The following is a 15,323-nucleotide window of genomic DNA, read 5'->3' as shown; positions in this document are numbered from 1 at the left end:
CAAAGTGGCCAGTGATGGATCAATCAATGGGGACTCTCTGGGGAGCATGACTTCATTCAGCACACCATTGGTCCATGTTGTCTGTCAGTCACTTCTCTCCTTTCCTGTCACACTGAAATGTTCACCCTTTGCCTTCCTCCCTCTCTGCCGTCCGCCTTTGAGGGCCTTCTGTCCTAAGCCTGCTCTTCTGCTCTCAGGGCAAGCACATCCTCTTCTGCCACCTGCCCAGCCTCCCCTCCCCCCCCCCCCATTTATCTTTGGAGCCACATACCAATGGCCTCATATCACCACCAGTCTTTCCTACCAGCAGACCCAACTCCATATCTCCACTCGCCTCCCCACACTGCTTTTTGTCACCATTTGATTTTAGCCAAGGTCAATATTCACTGAACGAAGTGAGCCAAGGTCACTTCATTACTTAGGCCAGAACCTGGAAGCCATTTTCATAAGCCATGTTTCCATGTACGACCTCAAGCAAGCAAGTAACTTAACTGTGTTCTCTCTGTACTTGCTTAAATGGTTTTTGGTGCTACCTGGCAGGCAAAGGAAGTCAGCACCTGTGACTGCTTAGCCCACTGTCTGATGAAGAGTAAGCCTTACTTTCCTTGGCTGAATTAGATCTCTGAGAAGAATGGTATAAAGGGCCATCTTCTCTGTCTCCGTCTTCAGTCTTAGCACTGGGGGTGACCCAACAACTAGCAAGGATCTATAGTAAAGGCCCTGAGATGCAGACTCAGGATGGAGAAGATCTAGTTGCTGGGGACTCTAAATGGTTTCCCACTCACACTAGAGCCACAAGATCTGGAGTTGGTATGCCACATACCCAGGTGGGTAGTCACATTCAGTTTCTTGTGAAGCCTAGTAGTAAGAGACAACATACAGTTTTCCCCCAGAAATCTTATTCCTTTTTGTATACTGAGTCTACTCCAGTTAATTGATCTTGGTTAGTTACATCTTAAAATCATCATCATAAATGTCATGATGATGATGATGATGATGAATGTGCTGGTGGCTTGAGGAGTGCGTATGACACAGCATTCAGTCTCAGGTCACAGCACACTCTGGAGTCTGTTCTCTCCTTCTAACTTTATGTGGGTCCCGGGGATTGTTATCGGCAGGCTTGTCCAAGTGCCTCTACCCACTGAGGGCTCTCACTGGCCCTTCCTTAGTCAGATCCCAGTAGGAATCCTAACAAGTGTGCATACGATGTGACCGGAATGTACTTTGTTGTGACAGAACTAATACTGGAGTGAGGTTTAGGAAAAATGTCATTAGCTTGGGGACTCTGAGCATCTTAACTTACTGGGAGTCTATTTCTCTCCCTATAAGATACAAGTAGCAGCGTCTTTCTCATAGGACTAGGTGTGTTAGCTGAGATAATAAACGTTGTAACACACACAGTATGCCTCAGAAGTGGGAGATGCCTTCTGCTCCCTTAGGTCTAAAGTGCATTACATATTTCTAATGTAATCCAGAGAGTCTGGGTTTCATTTGTGTTAGTTGACCTTTGCCCAAATGAGTTCCTTGGCTTCTATGTAAGTCTGTTATTTGTCAGTACACAGGGATAACACTGCTTTTCTTATAGTTTACTTCCTAGGATTAATATACTCTGTGCATGGTACAGGCTGCTATGGCAACCAAACCCCTGTGGGCAATGTCTAGCCTTGATACATTCATTAGAAGGAGAAAGACCAAACTGGGCTGAGACATGAGAGTGAAAATCACTCACATTGCTGATGGCTTTTGGCAATCTCCTAGGCTTTTCAGAAAACATGTGGCCACTACCACCGTCTGTCCCCCAGAATTAGTGATCACACACTTAGAAACACAGCCAAAGAAACTACACTTGCTTCTTCTGCCTTGCTCATTAATGGCATTTATGACAATTCCAAACTGAAGAAATCAAACATCTGGTGTTATCTTTCAAGGGACTGGGATATCACAGCACCAAAAAAAAAAAAAAAAAAAAAAAAAAAAAAAAAAAAAAAAAAAAAAAAAAAAAAATGAGATAGAAGAGTAGGGATATGAACTGTATGTCACATGTGTATGGCTGTGTGCTCTGTTTCCTTATCTGCAACAAGGAAATAAAAATGACATGACAGTAATGGGTTAGCACATGATTGGTGGCAGGCACACAGGAAGCACTCCTGAAACATTTCCTTATTTAAATACTACTTACTCTACAGACATCTAAGAGGTGTCAAAGCTTACAAACCCGCATGTGCACATTGATCAGTATGACGTACCGGACACTCATCATTTCCAGAGAGGCACTGAAGGCTTTAGTGTTTAGTCGTTTCACCTTATCCTCTTAAGTTCATAATAAATAAGGAAATGGGTGAATTTATATCACCAAAGCAGACTGGCAATTGCTCTGAAGCCAAGTTTAGTGATTTCTATGAAATAACTGCCAGAGTTCAGCCCAGGACATGGATTGATTTCTAAGTCACATGCTGGAGAAACATCCCATAAAACTGAGTGCTAAGCTTTGCTCAGCCTGAGCGGAGCCAGAGGTGGTTGGTGGTGGTGGTGGTGGGGTTAAACCTACGTTCCTAATCCTATCCACATTCCTGTGCTGCACGAAACGAGATGTGGCTTCCTCCAAATTAGGGGTTTCATACAACTGGCTGTTTGCTTCTGTAGAGCCTCAGCATGTGAGCACACTCCTGCCTTAATCTGTTTCTAACCCAGCAGACAGGAAGACAGTATAGAAGACAGAGAGGCCTGCTTGGGGGCCACAGGATCCGGCTGTCACCACATTGAGATGTGATGACACCAGGAAGGTCTGCTAGTGACAAGAGTCAGTCTTCCTTCAGGAGAATGCTAGCATTTAAAAGTAAAACCCTAACTCACATTCATTCTCTTTTCCCATCTGGACTTTTCTGAGTGGTTACTTATTCCCATTCACTCTTGTTCATTTCCATACACCCAGGCTAACATCCTTCCCCAGAGTGGAATCTCTCAATGGCTTCATGGTACACTTAAGGGACATCTGAGTTACCACTACCTAGAAGGATCCTTACCTTTTGCTAAGTTCTAGGTACCCTGGGTAACCCCCAGTCACCTTTCCAGGGAGATGCAAGCCCTGTCGTATCCCCTAATTCTTGATATTCAACACACATACATTTTCAACTGTACTGTGGATTCTAAGTTCTAAGCAGTGAGCACCACGTTTTACATGTGCCATATTCACTCTGTACACCAGTCCCAGGAATGGAAGTAAGGTCATGTGAACAGAGTGGATGAATGGCCAATAAAGGTAATTTCCCTGAAATCATACCAGTTGACTTAGAGAAACACTGGATACTTGTGAAACTCATGGCCAGAGCTGACTGAAACTCATGGCGTCCCGAGCTCCCGAAAACACACTCACCGACACCATCTGCTTGGTTCCTGTTGCCTGCGGCTTTCATCACTTTCTCACTGAATAAAAGAAAACAAAAACAGAGAGTCAACTCTACAGTCCTTAAAGCACCACCATCTTTCCTTGACCTTTCTATTCTTAAAGAGTTAGCAGTGATGAAGTAAGCAGTGAAGGTGATTGACATCAGCTCCATGACTGCCTGAGATGGAGAAGGCTTTCCAGGTGTGTGCTGACACAGGTAGGATGCAGCTGGACACACAGTGATTTTCAGATAATGGCGTGGATGGGGTAACGGGCACTGCTCAGCGAATAGTCCATGAAGCCACATGCACTGGGAAGCCCTCCGACCCTTCCTGGGCCAAAGTGTTACCTTTGTCCAAGAATTACCAGGAAGGAAATAAATAAATAAATAAATAAATAAATAAATAAATAAATAAATACCCAACCCCCACACCATAACTTATAAAGATGTAAACATGTCAGCCCTAAAATGATCATGAAGAAACAAAATTTCACTGAATGAATGGCCATAATGATTAAAGAGAAGCGGCTTGAATTATGTTTTCACTGCATGGCTTGCTTTTTTTTTTTTTTTTTTTTTTTTTTTTTTTACCTAGATGCCTCTTTGCTACTACTTGTAATGGGCCCTTTAAAAAGCGCAGACTGAACAAGGCCAGTTAGACTGGCAATCTGCTTCTCCATGGCTTGCATCCTCTCTCTGCAAAACAAGAGAATTGTTTGTTAAAGCTCTGTTGACTTTCAGACTGGTTCTTCTGGGTGAACGATCTACCTGAGGGTTATAAAAGGCACCACCCAGTAGGCGGCCAAAGTCCACTCAAACCTGGAGACCGCAGATCCTCAGGGGAGGCCAAGATTCACTGAGAAGTTGAGAGAGGAGACAGTAACCTCACAAGAAAGACAATGCACAGTCCATCGGAGGCCTCCCGGAGAACAGAGAACGGCATCACCCTCAGATGTTCATGCATCACGTGTTTTTCAACCTCCTTACTCTGTTTTGTTGTTTGCTTTGCATGAGAGCAGACCTCAGTGGGACTGGTGGTGCTCTGGGCCAGGCCTTGCCTTCCTACATGATCTAAGCTGTTCTTTGCAGCTGGGGAGCTGCAGGCTGGCTTGGGGGTGAATGGTGGATATATCTGTTGTACATGTAGTTAGACTTGTTTCATAGCCCAAGGGCAGACAAACAAGTGCCTCGTGTTAACACCTCAGAGGATACAATCAAAATCAATTTTAGTTGGGGAGTAGATGATGCTTAGTCTAATGGTGTAGAAGCCTTAGCTGGAGGATTTTACAGGATCAAGGAAGAAAAATAATAACTCAATCATGAGCACACTAGTAAAAATCCCCTTAGTTACTGCTTATGGCCAGGTGCTGTACCTTTCTCTTCAAGGCTATCTGATGCTACAGTCGGGTTTTTGAAACAGGTTCACATTTCTTAGATGATGGGTGCATCGTGGGAATGTGATAGTGATCAATAGGTATAGAAAAAGAATTCTACAAACAGCACACTCATACAATGTGGCTCTTTAGTGCAAGCCAACTGCTTAGTCTGGTACTTTATGGAGCTAGAATAGTAATCCATCCTTTCACTACGGAAAAGCAACTGGTGAGTTTGGGCTCATGGAGAGACAGGAAAGCTGTATCCTGAACTTTGTGGCAATCAAGAGTGTCCTTGAGTTTTGAGGTCTTGAGTGTTGCCTTTGGTCTAAAATCTTTAATGCCTAGTTAATTACCAATTTAAACTTTGCAACTGCCAGCTTCTGACTTGACAAGTCCATGTGCTTTCTTCAGTTTACACTGATAGTGAAGTTACAACGTGAAGTTTCTTGTATAATATGTCATAATGGTAGATAATAGTTGCAAAAGCAAGCACCCCCACCAAGCTAGATATGTCCGAACAGTATGATCTCTATTCTACTGGGGTAGAAATAATCTCAAATGCCAAGTATGGACTCACATCTCTACAGACTGATGGCGGATACGTCCAGACACAGCAGTGGATGCTAATCAGGCATCACCGAGTACCTGGCCTTCTCTTTACCATAAAAGAGTCAACAGGTCAAGGAAAACGGATGTAAACACTTCAAATAAGGAAATCAGGTTAGTAAAAACCTGCCAGAAATCCCATGTTTATTGGTAAGTCACAGTAGCGTCTCAGAAGGTGACAAGAGCAGTGGTTGGTCACAGTGTCTGCCACATAGGAGACTCTCGTGCACACAAACACTTGGAAAATGACTTTCTTGGGGGGGGAAAGGGGGAAATGCCAGTACTAAGTGAAAGCTGGTTAAGCCCCATCACTCACTGCACAAAAGATGAAGAGAAATGCAAGGTACAGGCAGGTGCACAGCTACAAGGAATAACCAAGACTTTGCTAAGAGGGAGAGGGGAAGAAGAAATCTCTCTACTAGATCACTGGCTATGGATGCAATATGGATCCACTGGCCCTGTGACACTGGCTACGAATGTAATGCAGATCAAGGCTAAATCAATGTTCTAGTCAGTCTGTGGTTGGTCAAAAATCATTCACTACCTTGTCTTACAAGAGTGGATGGCAGTGCCCGGCAGTGGTGGCGCACACCTTTAATCCCAGCACTTGGGAGGCAGAGGCAGGTGGATTTCTGAGTTCTAGGCCAGCCTGGTCTACCGAGTGAGTTCTAGGACAGCCAGAGATACAGAGAAACCCTGTCTCGAAAAACGAAAAGCAAAACAACAACAAAACAACAACAAAAAGAGTGGGTGGCAGTGCATTAAAAACCAAACCAAACACCTTGGATGCAGGACCTTGTCTTTAACTGTATCATTACCAAGGACAGAATTACAGAACATCATAGCAGGGGCTGGGTGTGACCCACGATGGCCCACAGGGCTTCCTTGTATTTTCTTTGGCTCACTGGGAGTTGGACATCTCCACTAAGCTTCCCTTTGATAATGGTTTTGGGTGCAGATGGAGAAATACAATTCTTCAATTGCATTCTACCGTCTGTCTCTTCAGGGCTGATAGCAACACACATGTAGAAGTGTTTGGCATGAGAATTTAGATGCTTAGAACAAAAGCATAAGTATCTACATGCTTGGTTCTATACATAGTAACCAGGAATTAAGGCTTGAATACTCCCTGGGTGGTCTCTTCCAGGCTATGTCATCAACAGAGATACTAGGGAGGAGATGCCAAGTCAGACACTGCTGGTAGCTCTTTGGCATCCTTCCTGCATCTTATAGATACTTGAACCTGACAGTAGAAGGGTCACAATTCTCTCGTACTCCCATGTAAAGTCAATGTGGTGCAGGCAGTGACAGACAGACAGTACAGCGACCACAAATGTGCGCACCAATGTCTCAGCCAAAACCACTCTGTGAAAATATGATTCTTTTGACACATGGTAATGAGAAAACTTCTTCCTTCCTACTTAATCACCAAAGTGTTTCTGGTTTCAGGATTCATTTGAGGGAGATTATCTGATTTATAAATTCATAAATAAGATTGTCTTTCCATTTCATGGTTGGTAATCTGGAAACAATTTTATGGTTTAACTAAATTACAGCAACTGGAAACTTATGCAGCCTTCTCCTGTGATGAAATGTTATGATGTGTGCTTAATGTTAAAAGGGGGGAAAAAAATAAGACAAATGTAGTGGAAGAAGAGAAATTAAACAAGACCCTGTCATTTTACTACAGTGGCAATTCTGCATGATAACCATCAGAATGTTAAGGACGCTTAGGCTAATTCTTGCCAATTTCACTTGGTTTAAGGTATTATGGGTTGGTGTAATTACTGTCAAAAAGATGGTTCAAAAATGATTTCATAAACCATTTTATATCATTCCATAAACTGTATTTATGTGATGCGTAGAGACAGTTAACTAGTCATTTAATGCCGCAAATCAGCTTGGCTGCACCAATCTGTTTGAGGCCCAAATATAACATGAATAAAAAATTCAAGGAAAATTCAGGGCAAGGGCAGTTCCTATCACTGATCAGCTCCTGACTGACGTCATCCCTCCCTGCCCTGGTCTGTGTGTGCAGGGGAAGCAAACGCCCATACAGTCAGAGGGCTGCCCTCTCTGCCTTTGGAACAGAGGGAAGAAAACCTTTTATGTTTGTGAAATACTTTTAGCCAGCGAGTTCATTTATGTTATTTTTGACTCAAGTTTCACCTTTAACCTCTTTTGATTACAGACATGTCTTCGTCCGGAAGGAAGCCTCTTTTAGCCTGGATACGTTTCTTATCTTGGTATATAGTTAAGCAAACTTCTATCAATTAGGAACCAAGCTAACACCAGACCGAGTGAAGACAAAAGTGAATCCCAAAGGCTATGTGCAAGCATGCATGATGAGCCTGTGCATGTGCACATGTGTGTGCATGCGTGTGCAAGCCCGAGGCTGATGCTGAGTATCTTTTAGAGTCCCTCTCCACCTTATTTTCTGAGTTTCTCAATGACCTAGGAGCTCATTAATTCAGTTAGGCTGGGTAGCCAATCAGTTTCAAGGACCCACCTGTCACTGCATCCCCAGTGATAGGATTACAGAGGCACTTGGCCTGTTCTTATGTGTGTGCTGGCTTCTCAAGTCAGGTCTGCATGCTCCTGTGACAGATGAACTGAGCCATCTCCCCAGCCCCCAAAGAATACTTTTTTAAGATACAAGAAGGATACAGAGGAGCTTGCTGGAACCAGTCAAGCAAGCTAATGTGCAGCAGAAACCCTGCCTTCCTTAGGCAGTTCCCTATCTTTAAAAATACCTTCATAGGACAGTAACAACTATAGGGACTGAGACCACTATTCCAAGAGTACTAAGTGATCCCTAAATTCACTTCTGGGTCTAATATTTTAGATTAGATTTAGATTTGTTGTTCTTCCTTCTCGATATCACCGGGGTCTATGCTTATTTGATAAAAGCTTAGTTTCCAGCCACTGCCATTGCTTGGAACTGCTGGGGCCCAGCAAAAGAAAGCCATCAGTGGGGAGTACTTTTGAAGGAGATGCTGAGACCCTGGCTTCAGTTCACCAAAGCACCCCAAGTCATGCTGATCTGCCTCACCACAACACTGTAATAACCAACCCAACCAACTGCAGGCTGAAGTCACGATCCAAAATAAATCATGATCTTTAAGGTATTTAACTCAGGCATTTAGTTACAGTGATGGAAATCTGAATAACACATATTATTAGCTCTCCCCTCCCCCCAAGAAAGTGAGAATAGTGAGTGAGCATAGGCTGTGGGGACTACCAACATGAGGAGGGTCATTGTTTCTGACAGGGCATTCCACAAGACCAGTGTCCCTGCAGGTAGAACACTGGCAGAATTAAACCCTTATTCTTACAAGAACCGAAGTCATTTTTCACAATTGGATAGCAAACAGGTTTCAAGCCCTTGCATGTTCACACCCTGTTTCTACGGTATGAGAGGAAACACACCCTAGTTAATTAAAGATGCTCTTAAGGGATGGATTCAACAGAACATCAGGTTCTCTTGCTGTGCTTGAAGCCTGGCAGGTAACTAATCTACTCACTCTCCATTTCTGCTTGAAGTTACCCTACTGGGACATGCTAAGCAACCTTATCTAAGAAGCTCACCACTCCTGAATCTCTGAATCACCTCTGCTTCTCATTGAGGCACCTGGGCTCATTGAGGGGCTATGGATGGAGATAGCCATTAGAGTCTATTATCCACCTGCCCTCTGCTTCTGGGATGAGCAGGAAGGCTAGGTATGCTTTGTCCTACTGTGGCTTCAGCCATCTCAACATGTTCCCTGCTTCTGAATTTAGAATTATTTGAAAGGATCTGAGAAGCACCAAGGGAGGGGCAACCAAGTTTGAGGGGGCAATTTAAAAGAGAAACGATTTACTGTGTTTCACAGTTTGAGAAAGTACAGTCCATAGTGTGAGAAAGACCTCCAGAATTCACAGTGGTGGGAGCATGTCTCTGCAGACTTCATACCTCTCGACAGACAGAGTCGGACAGACAGGTGGCCCACAAGCAGGGCAGTGACACAACATTTCATTCGGCCTGCCCCTTAGCAACCCATTTCTTGCAGCCGGGTCTCATCTCCTAAAGGTTCATAGCTTTCTGCAACAGTGCCACCAGCTAGGGACCAAGTGTTCCTATGAGTCTGGGGTTGTGTCATTATTTCATATTAAAACTATATATAATCTTATTCCAATCTGCCATCTTTTGTAGCTTTAAGATCCATACCAACAAGCTTTGTAGAAGCCTGACATTTCAGATTCTTAAACACTTTTCCTGTTGTGCTGTGACTTCAGCTTCCAACCTGGAATGGCTTTACTGTCTAGACCCAAAACTCCCAAATTGTCTTTAAGCACATCGGTCTTTTATTCTCGTTGGGTGCCTTAGTCATACAGACTTCTCTTTATATAGCCTTTCCTTCTTGCTGTCAGCCATCAGTACTGTCTAGACAGTCCCTGAGGATTTTCTTGTTCCTAATGTTTTCTGAAGTTTAGATCAAAGACATTGGTCCCAAGGCTATGGGCTGGGGTGTTACAATATGTCTCATATGTCATGGTGGGGCATTTGTGGTGGAGGAGACCTTTTCAGTGGCAATGATGGTCATCAAGGTGGGGTTGGCTAGGTGGAAAGGAAGGAAAGGGACAAGAATCATGATATTCCCTTGAAGTGTATGCCTCCTATCATTTAACTTCTTTCCCCCTGTTTCCAACTCCTTAAGGAGCTATCACCTCCAGCAACAGTACAAGACCAAGTTTTTAACAGGTGTCTTTAGGGAATGTTTCAGATTCAAATTATAATAGAACCTAGAGTGGATACTACTACAACCTGCGCCCCCAATCCTGTCAAGATTCTCTTGCTTCTAGGCTCTTTCCCAGCCTTCCAGATCCCATGTTAGGCTGACTTTAACTTTCTGATTGTTTTAGGAGAGCAACAAATGACAAGACATGGACCCCTTGGCACTTCTAAATCTTACAATATCATTCTCTATTGGTTTCAAGGAGATGGGTGACGTATGTCTCACTAGGCAGCCATGTTTTCCCAAGCCAGATAAAAGACAGGGGCTAAACAACAGTGTTTATCTAAAATGCACTGTATGTGACAATATTACCATTGTTGTCGATGTCACAATGCTTATGATTGAACCCAGGGCCTTTATACTGTGTCCGGGTGCTGAACCACCAAACTGCACCTGCACCCTGTACTGAATTTATGATGCACAAAAATACACACATATGTGGAGAAGTCTAGTTTGAAAGTAAGCCTGGAGCCTCATTTGTGGATGAGGGTAAAAGGCTGTTTATACATGCACTGAGGTGCCAAGAGAATACAAGTCTACAGTTTGATGTGGGGGAGAAATGCCAGAGTTGGTGGTGTCCCCTCTAGTTCTTAGTTCTTCACAGACTAGAAACCCATGTTGTTCGTTTTCCTCACGGCCATGGGAGAGGGCCGATTATCAACTCCAAGGTCACCCTGGCAATGACTTTGGGTTTAGGCCCCATGACAGGAAATGAGGACTCATGACACACGAATGTTCTTCTCTTGATCCCAGGCTTCAGATAGCCTGAAGGGGGACACAGGGAGTTATACCCAAACTAAGATTGTGTGGAGTGCTTCTGTCCTTGACTCTCCACAAAGAGCTCCCAGATGAAGAGAAAGAAGTCAGCTAGAGATGAAACTCTTTCTGAGAGCTGGCGTGTGAACGAAACATCATGGCTGGAGGGAGTGGGCGGGGCACAGACTGACAGCTCTAATGCGGGCGAATGGGCGGGGCACAGAGATTGACAGCTCTAATGTAGGCGAATGGGCGGGGCACAGAGATTGACAGCTCTAATGTAGGCGAATGGGCGGGGCACAGAGATTGACAGCTCTAATGTAGGCGAATGGGCGGGGCACAGAGAGTGACAGCTCTAATGTGGGCGCTAGAGGAAGCACAGCCATAACAAACCAACTATGTAACGTCAGCAAAAACACAGACCAGGAATTGATCTAGACTTGTGTTCCAACTTATATAGGTATAACATCTCTCCTCTACAAACTCAACCAACATTTATGTTTTAGGCACCAACGGCACAGAAATGATGAGTTTACATCCCCTCCAACCTCCATACTGACACACACACACACACACACAGGCCTAGATGCCTGGCAAGGCTAAGGAGTTGAGGAGCTACTGGACCTACAGTGGAGTAAAGGAGGGGAGAACAACAGGAACCAGGGCCAGACAGCAGCAGGGCGTGCCCTTTTTCAGGTTCCACAGGGAGGGTGAATCCTATCAATTACTTGCAAACCAGCAAAAGGGAGCCACTGGTTACTATGTAAAGCCAGCAGGGATAAATCAGACCCATCCTTGTCTAGCTAACAAATGTGAGCGCCCCAGACGTAGGCCATTTTTAGGGGCTTTGGCTCTGAATGTGAATGTGAGGACATTCGGGGACTTGCCATTTAATAGGAGCTCATGGCTGCTCCGCTGAGAATAGCCTGAAGTAGATGGACTCGGAGTGGGGAGCCAGCTTAGAAAACCACATGATAGTCAAGCACAGCCTCTCTCAGCTGATGGCATCTGGGTGAAGTCCTGAGATAGAGAGGAGCCATCCAGGTGGCTGTTCAGTGGCAGAAAACACCAGGCAGGTGCAACCACTAATGCAGTCTTCAAAGCAGACAAGTCCCTGTCAAGTTCAGATCCAGGGGCCAACACATGTGCAGTGGAGTTTATGGCAGGGGATGCCAAAGGTCTACAAGTGTCTAGATCTTCAATGCCTCCCAAAGGCTGGTGCAAAGGATTTATTCTTAGCCTGTGCTAAGACTGGGGGAGTGGAAGTAGGTGACTATACCCTTGATGGGAATATGTGACCTTGGCTCATTTTGCCTTGATTTGCTTCCTGGCTGCCATGAACTTCAGAGACCTCTTCTGACACACACCCTACCTTGATAAAAGTACAGCTCAGGTTCGAGGTGACAGGGTTAAGTGAAAAAATGTGGACTAAAATCTCTGAACCCATGATCGATGGGCCCTTTCCCTTAGTATAAGCTATATGTCTTAGGTACTTTGTTCCAGTGATGGCAAAGGCACACAGATCTCAAGTCTCAACACTTAGAGGTCACAGGGTCAAAAGGCTCTTCCATTGTTACCAACAATGCTCTTGGTCTCCTGGTACACTACCTGGAAAGATCATGTCTGAAATCCAGTGGGAGTCGGGATCCTAAAATTGCAGTTAGGGGAAACATATTATTTGACCCTCATAATTCTTCCTACTCTGGTTCAGTGATCCTGAAAGGGGGGAAAAAAAAGGAGGGTGTGCCAAGTCAGGCAAGTGGGTCAAAGCTCAGACACACCCAGGCCAGGGCTCCCAAGGTGCACTAAAGCCGGATGAGGCTCTTCCCAGCACAGTAAATGCAGCCGGGAAGCACTCCCAGTAGTTAATCTACTTCACAATTCACTTTCTGTGTGCAGACTGTACTAGTTGGGACCTGAAAATAGCTCCACGTCAAGTGACAAGAGACAACTGTTTTCTGGATATGGACGGCAGCATAACTAAATAACGTTCTGCTTTTATATCCAAGAGACTTTTCTTGATTATAGAACTTGCTGAGTCACAAAGTGAGTTTTGTACCTATTTCATTAATAGTGTATAGAACCCATGATGAGATGATCTTTTGATATTACAGCAGACACTGAACAACAGCAAGGGAAGGTTTCTACAGGAAACATGGCTAATTTGCCTGCAGAGTACAGGGAGCATGGCTTTCTGGCTATGGTGACACATAGCCCAGGGTGAAGTGTTTCATATCCTGTTGGCTCTGCCAGGCAGGTGACTCTAGCTACCACACCCCAGAGCGAGCCAACACAAAATCATCAATTTTGAAGTTTCTTTCTCTTCCCTGAGGGTTCTTGTCAATATTCATGCTCTGGAATGGCATTTCATTTTTTTTTTTTCAAGTACAGGTACAAACTGGTAGAAATAGTTGTTCACTTCTGTTACAGAACATTATTTATCTTCAAATGACAGACACTAAGGAGAAAGGCCCTCAGGTGCTTGTGAAAATAAGATCCACCATGCCAGCCTTTTCCTTGACAGGATTTCATGTCATTGTCTGCATTGTTCTCAACTCCAGATCTTTCTGCCTCAGCCTTCTGAGCTTCCGGAAATTATAGATGTGCCTCCTGTGCCTGGCTCCTACCTACTTTAGCTGTAAAATCCTAGCATGGACTCCAAAGAAATAAAATGACTCAGGATTGGGTTGTGGTAGTGGTGGCACATGGCTTTAATCACAGCACTCAGGAAGAAGAGGTAGGCAAATATTTTATTTGTTTTTTTTTTTTGTTTTTTTTTCCGAGACAGAGTTTCTCTGTGTAGCCCTGGCTGTCCTGGAACTCACTCTGTAGACCAGGCTGGCCTCGAACTCAGAAATCCACCTGCCTCTGCCTCCCAAGTGCTGGGATTAAAGGCGTGCGCCACCACCGCCCGGCTAGGCAAATATTTTAGATCTTAGTCAGCCTGGTCTACAGAGTAAGTTGCAGGACATCCAGGGTCTCAAAAAACCCCACACGGTACCATATGAAGCCAAACCAATCCAAAAAAAGTGGAAAGAAAAAGAAGAAAAAGAAGGAAGACATTTCTTATGTGAGCCTGTTCTAATGTTCTTATTGTCTGTCACCTTTCTAGTGGCTTGTGGGTGACAGAGGAGGTAGGGACGTATTACACTTATTACAAACAGAATAGAGGTGGCGTGGTGTTGAGACCTCAGTTTACTCAAATAGCTCTAGTTATCACACTCTGGATTGTGTCTCCTTTTAATTTTCTGTAAAGTCAGGTTTCAGGACAAGTGGCCTCCAAACCCCTTTTGGCTCTGAGGGTAGACAAGGAGGACATGACTTGGTTCACAGCAGTGCAGTAAGCAATACATATATATATATATATATATATATATATATATATATATATATATATATATATATTTTAAGACCTACCACTTTTGGAAAGCAGGAATTGATTCTTGGAGTTAACTGTAGTTTTGAATCACACATTCATAAAAAAAATAAAGCCTACAGTTTAAGTAAGGATAAATGTTATCTACTTGACTCTCCGTTGGAAAGACAATGAATCCTAACACAAGCTAAGACATGGTGTGGGCATCACGAGAGCCTGAGTTACTTACAAGAGTCTTGTTTACAGGCCCTGGGCAGTCACACAGATTTCTACAGCTTCCTGATAGCTGGATCTGTCCCTAAGCCTTGATTCTTCTCTTTGGAGAGGTTTTGCTTGGGGACCAAAAAAAATTTATATGAATGTTAAATTGCTTAAATTTTCCTTGAGCCAGACTTAAGGCTTCTGATTGACAGCACCTCTGGAATATTCGGAAGAGGCAGTCATGTTTTAATTGAACCTAATTAGTGACAGGTGGCATCTCTTTCTCTGGAGAAGTTGGTTTAAAGTAGCTCAGACTTTATATCAGTCATTCCCTGGTATTTTGAACAGGGTGTCTTTGGGGTAAGTCTAGGGAGAGCTATCTTCATATATCTGATAGATGGCTAAACATATTTATTAGACATCTGTTGCATGAGTTGAGCAGTATATGGCATGCCTACCAAATATTCTTTACCCATGAGGTTATATTCCTGGGAAATGCAGTAATAATTCAATGTACCGACACCTACTTGATTTCTCAAGACTGGCAAAACACCCTATCATGATGTCATTTTATAGGTACTGTAATGGTAGAAATATAGCCAGTTTTGGATAAAGACCAGTTGGCTTTCTTTGTCTTTCCTTATATGCAGACCATAAATTCCAGGGCATCAGTGGCTTATCACAGAGCTCCCAGATGGGCCTGACTTAGGAAAGTGCTCCCGTTTCTGTATTCTTAGCAATTACAGTCTGTATCAGTGCTTTGGAATTAATTATGTACAAGCATTCCCCCTCAATTATGGTAGGGCTGTAATTGAAAAGTTTACTTGTACTTTCATTGTTTCGGACT

The 15,323-nt window shown here is 43.9% G+C and overlaps 1 protein-coding gene across 20 annotated transcripts in view; it reads right to left on the bottom strand.

Annotated features, from left to right (window-relative positions):
- Positions 1-15,323, bottom strand: part of Kiaa1217 (KIAA1217 ortholog) — an 805,390-nt gene that overhangs the window by 40,193 nt on the left and 749,874 nt on the right. For 14 of the 20 annotated variants that reach the window (XM_076939581.1, XM_076939576.1, XM_076939590.1 and 11 more), the window contains 2 exons: positions 3,978-4,082; positions 3,374-3,423 (listed from right to left, as the gene is read on the bottom strand). In XM_076939581.1, coding sequence (XP_076795696.1) covers positions 3,374-3,423; positions 3,978-4,082 — 155 coding nt within the window. The remainder of the gene's footprint in view (positions 1-3,373; positions 3,424-3,977; positions 4,083-15,323) is intronic. The other 6 variants (XM_076939578.1, XM_076939577.1, XM_076939591.1 and 3 more) reach the window with 1 other exon arrangement.

This window comes from Arvicanthis niloticus, chromosome 8 (genome assembly GCF_011762505.2).
Source record: "Arvicanthis niloticus isolate mArvNil1 chromosome 8, mArvNil1.pat.X, whole genome shotgun sequence".
NCBI classification, from domain to species: Eukaryota; Metazoa; Chordata; class Mammalia; order Rodentia; family Muridae; genus Arvicanthis; species Arvicanthis niloticus.
This window is presented reverse-complemented; position numbering and strand designations above follow the sequence as displayed.